General features: G+C 38.8%; 1 protein-coding gene across 1 annotated transcript; it reads right to left on the bottom strand.

Moving 5' to 3' along the window:
- Positions 1-1,411: 1,411 nt before the first annotated feature.
- LOC138320334 (uncharacterized) lies at positions 1,412-8,022 on the bottom strand. Its single transcript, XM_069263257.1, has 2 exons — positions 6,778-8,022; positions 1,412-4,477 (listed from the first exon to the last, which is right to left on the bottom strand). The coding sequence occupies exons 1-2, from the start codon at positions 7,469-7,471 to the stop codon at positions 3,405-3,407; spliced, it is 1,767 nt and encodes a 588-aa protein (XP_069119358.1). The 5' UTR covers positions 7,472-8,022; the 3' UTR covers positions 1,412-3,404.
- Positions 8,023-9,171: the final 1,149 nt, after the last annotated feature.

Raw genomic sequence — 9,171 nt, 5'->3', positions numbered from 1 at the left:
TGAATGAGTAAACACATGATCATGCTTTTCTAAATGAATTTGTCTTCACGCATTAAATTTTATGTACTAGGCGTCTACACTCGTTTGTCCCAATGCTAATGTTATTTGTAGGCCTACCTGGTAAGCTTTTCTAAATGCATAATATGATTTAAGACAAAGCCTTTCTGAGAGCACAGCAGTTTCATTCATTCTTTCGTTTGTTTTTTTTTAATTGTGGTAATAAAACGAAATGTGCCAGGTCAATAAACGATTTCCAACGGCGAAAGAGTAATCTCCCCTGACCCATCAGTTTTTATCGATGTTTAAGTTTACATGTGTTTTGTGTTTATTGCTTATATATTGTGTGCGCTGACTAACTCTACTGCTAGAAACCATTTATAGAATTGTGAAATTATTAGAATCATAGCTTTGCTGAATTAACTGGCATTGAGTTTATAACAATAAAGACAATATTTGAACACATAATAACTTCTACTTTCACTTTCTGCAAAAACACGTGACTCAGCTACAAAATATATCTCTCAACGTCATTCTCCGTTGCGCTTGCCAGGCGGAAAATTCCGAAGCAACTGCTCACATAAAAAGGCATTTAAGTTAACGATTCAGGACAGAATATGTAATTGTTAGATTCAGGTAAGAATAAATTAGAAGGTTTATCTTTCACTTATAATGTTTTTCATTTTGAATTTTCCAAGTATAAGTTGTTATGTAATCACGTCGTCGTGACGTGTGAGTATACAGGTATATATTTTTTACTATATGTTATTGACAGAACGTTAAGATTCTGTGCGTTAATTTTAAACAGATATGACTTTCAACTATTTGTCAAGGTCTACATAAGCTATATTCAATAATTATTTTCTTACATGTTTATAACACATTATCAAAATTATATATTGACCTTGAACCATCACTCAAGATGATTTCTGTGCAGCTTTTACTCAAATAGGATAAGATATTCCTTCTTTAAACTCTTATCACCCTCGGGTGGATGAAAATGGCATTAAGGAATAAAAATTGAAAATAATTTCAACTGCTAAGAATGTTAGACCTACCGGTAATTAATGGGGCCACTACCTTTCCGAAATGGCTTTCAATTTTTAAATTGGGAATGCAAAAACGAGATTGATTATTTTATAGAGTCACAGAAGTTATTAATCAACCGTTACACTTACCATCACCTTCTTGACAATTAAATCATTTTCATAACGCGTGTTTTTCTCGCCATCATTCTTATTACCACACATGGGTTGATTATCACTGCGCGATATGACAAAACAGCATAATGATTCTTGCAATTTATATTCTGTGTCCTCTTAGTATTTCGTTTCATATGATCTATAGGATGTTTACTAGTATGCCATACTTGATTCAGATACAAGCGCAGACTGCTCCAGAGATAACACAACCCTTATATGAAGTTATGTACATTTATTGTAACAGTAGAAACAATCCGACAAACAATATGCCTATATATATATATATAATAGACATGCAGAAAAGCATATACAAGGTACACAAATACATACAAATTATAAACAATACAATATAATTTTGGCCCTTGGGAATATCTCTCAACTGCTTCCACAATAAGAGTATATCTAGTCTGTCTATGTTGTAAAACTTATATAGCTGTAAATAGGGGACAGATCTAGACCTTCTGCGATCAATCGACTAGAACAGGGATGTTCTACAGAAAAAGGGGGATGGCACCCTATCTAGGACAGGGATGTCCTAGAGTAGGAGAACAGGGATGTTCTGCCTAGCAATAGAGTGCATGTGGTGCCATCCGTAACCACTATCTTGGGTTACCATGTATAAGAGGTCGATTGATAGTAGAGTTTATTTTTTAAAATGCTATAATATAGTCTGAATTCAATTATCTAAAGTGATATTATTACCTTGGTAAACCCAAGGATTTTTTAACCTTAATAAAATGGTGTAAAAAATTTGAAGTGTGAGTCCCGTCCTGAGTCCGGAAGCAGTGAGATATCCAGAGAAACGAATGTATTAAAATAAGGTGTGAGGTGGGGATGGTGGTGGATAAGGAAATTAAAACACACGGAAAGCACGTCAATCTCTTCACAAAGAAATTCTGTAACTGAAGCTGACCCCCAGACCACTAAGTCACGTGGTATGGCTAGGCGTTAAATGATAGGTCAATACGGTCAATGAAATCAATACCTAAGGGCAAGGGTCATCTATATATATATACGTATATCTATAGCATCTATATTGAACACATCTAAACCTTACGGGAAACACCAGTAGTTCTGAAATAGTCTGTGCTTGTATATTGCAGTTCTATTTATATCTGAACAGTATATATTATTGAGGGAGATGTACATGTAGTAGACTAGAGAATATACACACAACATATAAACAAAATTATATGAAAACATATAATTACAAATTTATATTCTGTGTCCTCTTAGTATTTCGTTTCATATGATCTATAGGATGTTTACTAGTATGCCATACTTGATTCAGATACAAGCGCAGACTGCTCCAGAGATAACACAACCCTTATATGAAGTTATGTACATTTATTGTAACAGTAGAAACAATCCGACAAACAATATGCCTATATATATATATAATAGACATGCAGAAAAGCATATACAAGGTACACAAATACATACAAATTATAAACAATACAATATAATTTTGGCCCTTGGGAATATCTCTCAACTGCTTCCACAATAAGAGTATATCTAGTCTGTCTATGTTGTAAAACTTATATAGCTGTAAATAGGGGACAGATCTAGACCTTCTGCGATCAATCGACTAGAACAGGGATGTTCTACAGAAAAAGGGGGATGGCACCCTATCTAGGACAGGGATGTCCTAGAGTAGGAGAACAGGGATGTTCTGCCTAGCAATAGAGTGCATGTGGTGCCATCCGTAACCACTATCTTGGGTTACCATGTATAAGAGGTCGATTGATAGTAGAGTTTATTTTTTAAAATGCTATAATATAGTCTGAATTCAATTATCTAAAGTGATATTATTACCTTGGTAAACCCAAGGATTTTTTAACCTTAATAAAATGGTGTAAAAAATTTGAAGTGTGAGTCCCAAAGTAAATTTCAGTGCAGATATTCCTGTCGGGAATAAAGCAGTTGAAATTGATCCCCAAGGTACATAATAATGTCAAGCAAATAGTTACATATTCATATTTAATATACAAGAATTGAGTTGGAGTAGGTGTTGCGGGAACACCAGAGCTGGATCTCGATAGGAATATTCATTTACTGGTTGTCTGTGTATATATATGTAGTTATCGTTATTTGAGAGTAGCGATGATCACCATGATGATTGATACTAAATGCTATATAAATACACGACAATAAGTCCACATGTTCGAGTCTGTCCGGCGTGTTGAGCAGTCAAGATAGATTTGACTAATGAAGAAGCTGCCTTTGAGCTCTTGCGATACTGACACTACTAGTTCTGATATACCGGCAATAACAGTCTGAGCTCCACCTTCCTAGTATCTTGATGAGATGGTCCTCTACTTTCCCTGCTCCAGCGCTAGTGGCAGCGCCTATGCGAAAAGAGTGTCCGTTGTACTTGCATGAGTCATAACCACAAACGTTTAATACTCGTCGACAATACTGAATAAATTGAGTCCTGTCTAAAGCAGCATTGTTCTCCGAAATGAATAATGGTCGCGAATTTGTGTTACCTGGGATTGCCAACTGTCTCAACGCAAGGTATTTCTTTAAGATCTTGACTGGACAGGGGTCTTGTGACATCTGATGTAGTTGTATAGTTATACCTTTACGGAAGGGGTCTGTTTTTGATTCCTTGAGCGTAAGTGTACACATGTTATCATGAATTCTGATATCTCCCACACATAAGTGCCGTGAGGGGTCGAAATCTGTGCTTCTTTTGACGGTGAACTCCCCACAGCGTAAAAATCCAAAGAAGGCTACAGTACACGCACATTCTAACATAGCATCAATGAATGGAGAGAACATTCCGCATCTTAATTTTTTACACATCTTTAGAAGAATGTCACCAGTAATTGGCAGGCGCGTCATGGTGTTTGATCCCTGCTGACGTTTGATAGATTTTAGGATTAGTGCCAAACGAGGGAGTGGTTTCGTTTCCAAACTATCCAAGGGAGACATAACGTTGTGCTTGAGATATTTAAAACGAATGCCGCAGAGGTAGAGTTTAATGGTTGAATGTTGTAGTTTCAAGAATTTGTAACAATGTGTTGCAAAGAAGGTAAGGATGTCTTCGGAGATGGGCGGGAGACCTGTGGTAGGGTCATGTGGGATGTTGTGTAGAGCCATAAACCTTGCAAACTGTTCATATCCGGTACTGTAAGCCGTACGTGTACCTGGAGTTATGGCCCCTTCCAGCAGATTGTGAACTGTAGAGGTTAGTTCCAGATGACTTTGGAGTACGGTGGGCATCTGTGTGGTGTGGTGTCTGCCTGAGGTGCCAATGTTCGGAATCGTTGAATCTGTAAACGAGAAAGAGAGTCACTAATAGAGTTACACTTTCCTGGAACATGTTTACTTCGAAAGTTAAAGTTATATATACAGGCGCACCATGTTAATTTCCTCATTAGCTCCATAATATAAAGGCATTTTGAACGTCCTTTATTCACTATAGCTACAGTGGCTTCGTTGTCACACCAAAACACTATCTGTTGTTTAGCCCAGTAATTTCCCCACAGGATAGCTGCTACAACGATCGGATAGAGTTCTTTATATGCGATAGATAAAGACTTTTCTTTAACTTCCGGGATATCTAATGGCCAGGAGGATGAAAACCATTTGCCATGGTAATAGCCTCCGAATCCTAAGGTAGCGGATGCATCTGTGTAAAGGTCGAGTTCGGGGCTGTCAATAAGGTGTTGGTTATAGAACATATTTACACCATTCCATTGTTGGAGAAAAGTCAGCCAAAAGGTGAGATCGGTACGACACTCTTTATTCAGATGGACGAAGTCATGTAAGTCTTTCGCAGTAGTGGACAGATTTATTAAGTAAGACACGAAAGACCGACCAGGTAGTATGATGCGCGAGGCAAAGTTTAGGTGACCTAAGAGTTGTAGTAACTGCCTTTTAGTACATACTGTTTTTTGCTCCAAATCCTTGATGCAGTCACAGATACGTTGTACTTTATCTGCCGGTAAACGGGCTTCCATTTTCTGCGAGTCTAAAATAATACCTAGGTATTCCAGACAGGTTGTAGGGCCCACTGTCTTTTTAACAGATAGAGGAATGTTTAGTCTTTTGAAAATGGTAGTCATAATAGCCATGTTTCTTTCTCCGATATTGTCCGGTTTGTCTATGGTCAAGAAATCATCCAGCAAATGTAGGATGTGACTGACTTTATAGTTATGAACTGCTATGTAGCAAATAGCTTGCGATAAAGTGTCAAAGATCTTCGGGCTAGATCGACAGCCAAACGTTATTCTCACGTAGAAATAGTAAGACGAGTTCCATTTTATACAAAAAAGAGGCCACTGAGCTGGTTTGATAGGACAAATTTTAAATGCATCTGCAATATCAAATTTACACAACCAAGCTCCTACGCCACTTGCGATTATAACACGGATAGCGTCATCAACTTTGACGTAGGACATTGAGCAAGAGTCTTTGTCAATAGTCTCGTTAACACTAACACCTAGGTCGTTGTGTGGAGCTGACAAATCTAGTATAAGTCGTTCTTTCCCCGAATATTTTCCTATACTAACGCCGAGAGGGCTCACGCGATATTCACTAAATGGTAATGTATCGAATGGACCATACATAAACCCCTTCTGACATTCATCTTTGATAAGTCGCGCTACGCTTTCAGGTCGGGATCTTGCCGAAAGATTGTTTTTACATTCTATAGTGCCATGTTGAAGTATGTCTGTGGTTGCGATTTTTGTGTCAAATCCATGTCGTAAACCACTACAGAGATATGAAACAAAGTTCCTATCACAATGTGAGGTAAGTTCATATTCTAATTGACTTATATTTACTGGCGTAGTAGCTTTCCAACAATACGATGAGGACGAACATTCAGCCGAGGCAGTCACTTGTAGTCACTTGTCGGAGTGATGTTTCCCTTTGTTATAGTTAGTGTTACTGTTAGAGTTTGTTTTCTTCCTTGGGCACTGGGTTGCACTGTGGCCCTGGTTCTTACATCTAATACATAAATGGAGAAGTGGGCATTGGTTCCTGAAACAACCCTGTGATCCGTTGAAGTTATTACATATTTCACGGCCTTCAAAAAAGTTCCTCTGTCGTCCCTGTTTATCTAATTTCATGTTATTTTTGTCTGCTGATTGATCGGACGTGAGTGGTACTCTTTCCTGTGTACTTTTCAAAGGGCAAAATTGTGTTGTGTGATCTATCATATTGCACGATTGACATGCCTTAACTTCCACACCTGCGCTGACCAGAGCTAGAAGGTCCCGGTCTCTTTTACTCCAATCCACTTTGATATGCTTCTCTCTTAAGATAGCGGCTGCTTTTGCACTAAACATTTTATGGTAGTCATAGAATTTAGAGTTGTAGAAATTTGAGATTTCGATAATGTCGTCCTGGTACGCGTCTAGCTCCTGCTGTCTTTCTGGGTATGTGCTGCACATCACGCGTTTGTATTTTCCGAACGCCTTGATGAATTCCTGAATTGACAGCTGACGATTCAGTCTGGGGTCGGGTTTACCCACTACATTAAATTCTATGTTATCCGTAACTACTGTGTGGTTTTGTGGGCAATCGTAGTTCGGTATGAGTAAAGAAGATAAATTGACGTCCTTACCTTCGGTAATTTGACGTTGAAGCGACGGAGATACAATGTCAACATTGGTGATGGAGTCGGAACGAATGCCTGCGCTGTTGTTGACAGTATTCTGAAAATTCTGAGTTTCTCGGGTAGTAAAAGTTGCCTCAGCGCCATTTGACGAATACCAATTACCTAGACCGAAGTTTTGGCGTTTCTCGGTTTTCTCCGCTGTCAGCTGCCTCACTGTGTCTTGTAAGGATGAAAAACACTGTGTCACATTGTTTAGCGTTGATAATAGAGTCGCCATATTAGTAGCGTCACTTCCGGTATTCTCACGCGTAGTGATTTGTGGCTCAGTGCTTTGTTCGATTTCCTGTGTCGCACTAGCTGAGTTAACAGACACTGTAGATGTAGTTCCTTTGTTTTCTATATACCACAACTTTAAAGTAGCTTTTGAAATACTTCCCCGGGGAACTTTTATTCCGCAGTCTTCGAGAAGTCTCTGTTTAAGCTCCGCAACGGTCCAATTCCCTGGGTTGTCCATATCCCATGTGCTTTCATTGTCTCTATATGGGTGATGGCGAGTGTGTGAACTACCCTGTCTATCGGGCTCTGAGTCATTGTTTACGTTTCCACGCTCTGGTAAATTCACGTGGTCTTCACTTTCTATCCCATTAGAATTTGATCTTCTTGTAGCGGAAGCAATACGGGAACGATTTGATCTTGGCATGTTGTTTCTTAGTTGAAATTTAGGCTATAATACTAATCCCGCGTAGCCATTGTTTATGAATCGCGCACACAAGCGATTGTAGGAGAAACGTGGGTTTCTCAAGGTATTAAGAAATATCCATAAAAGTTAGAACCATACTTGGTGCACCGTAGAAGTTAAGTCCAATTAGGAACACAGTATTATGTGATCGTAGTTGAAAGAAGTAATAAGGAAATTAAAACACACGGAAAGCACGTCAATCTCTTCACAAAGAAATTCTGTAACTGAAGCTGACCCCCAGACCACTAAGTCACGTGGTATGGCTAGGCGTTAAATGATAGGTCAATACGGTCAATGAAATCAATACCTAAGGGCAAGGGTCATCTATATATATATACGTATATCTATAGCATCTATATTGAACACATCTAAACCTTACGGGAAACACCAGTAGTTCTGAAATAGTCTGTGCTTGTATATTGCAGTTCTATTTATATCTGAACAGTATATATTATTGAGGGAGATGTACATGTAGTAGACTAGAGAATATACACACAAACATATAAACAAAATTATATGAAAACATATAATTACAAATATATTAGCCCACCGTCATCAGATGGTGGGCTATTCAAATCGCCTTTCATCCGTGGTCCGTCGTCCGTCCGTCCTTCCGTCCGTCCGTCCATTAACAATTCTTGTTACCGCTAATTCTCAGAAAGTGCTGAAGGGATCTTTCTCAAATTTCATATGTAGGTTCCCCTAGGACTCTAGTTGTGCATATTGCATTTTGGGACCGATCGGTCAACACGATGGCCGCCTGTCGGCCATCTTGGATTTGAAAGTTAAAGTTTGTTACCGCTATTTCTCAAAAAGTACTGCAGGGATCTTTCTCAAATTTCATATATAGGTTCCCCTAGGGCCCTAGTTGTGCATATTACATTTTGGGACCGATCGGTGAACAAGATGGCCGACAGGTGGCCATCTTGGATTTTGACAGTTAAAGTTTGTTACCGCTATTACTCAAAAAGTACTGAAGGGATCTTTCTCAAATTTCATATATAGGTTTCCCTAGGGCCCTAGTTGTGCATATTGCATTTTGGAACCGATCGGTCAACAAGATGGCTTGGATTTTGATAGTTAAAGTTTGTTACCGCTATTTCTCAAAAAGTACTGAAGGTATCGTTTACAAATTTCATATGAAGGTTCCCCAAGGACCCTAGTTGTGCATATTGTTAATTGGGACCGATCGGTAAACAAGATGGCCGACCGACGGCCATATTGGATTTTGATTGTTAAAGTTTGTTACCGCTATTTCTCAGAAAGTACTGAAGGGATCTTTCTCAAATTTTATGTGTAGGTTCCCCTTGTACCCTAGTTGTGCATAGTACCTTTTAGGACTGATGCATAATGCCTTTCGGGACTGATCGGTAAACAAGATGGCCAACCGGCCGCCATCTTAGATTTCATTGTTGAAGTTTGTTACCACTATTTCTTAGAAAGTACTATAGCGATCTGTCTCAAATTTTATATGTCATGTGTTTGAAAAAGTTTGAAAAGCAGGGAAAAGATCCCTCTTTCCATTGTCAGACATAGATCTTTCTTTGGTGGGCGCCAAGATCCCTCTGGGATCTCTTGTTTCATGATGGAATCTTCTAACAACCCCTATATGAAATTGGAGGGGGGTGGGGTAGGGACATTTATAGTATTACAGATCTGTC

Source organism: Argopecten irradians, chromosome 4 (assembly GCF_041381155.1).
Source record: "Argopecten irradians isolate NY chromosome 4, Ai_NY, whole genome shotgun sequence".
Lineage (NCBI taxonomy): Eukaryota > Metazoa > Mollusca > Bivalvia > Pectinida > Pectinidae > Argopecten > Argopecten irradians.
Note: the sequence above shows the minus strand (reverse complement) of the source record. Positions and strands in the feature narration are given on the sequence as shown.

What these genes read in the sequence shown, in the direction of transcription:
- LOC138320334 (XM_069263257.1), bottom strand. Translation starts at nt 7,471, where the DNA reads ATGCCAAGATCAAATCGTTCCCGTATTGCTTCCGCTACAAGAAGATCA. An exon ending in TCAACGTCAAATTACCGAAG is followed by an intron (nt 4,478 to 6,777) that starts GTAAGGACGTCA and finishes TCTCGTTTACAG; the next exon opens with ATTCAACGATTCCGAACATT.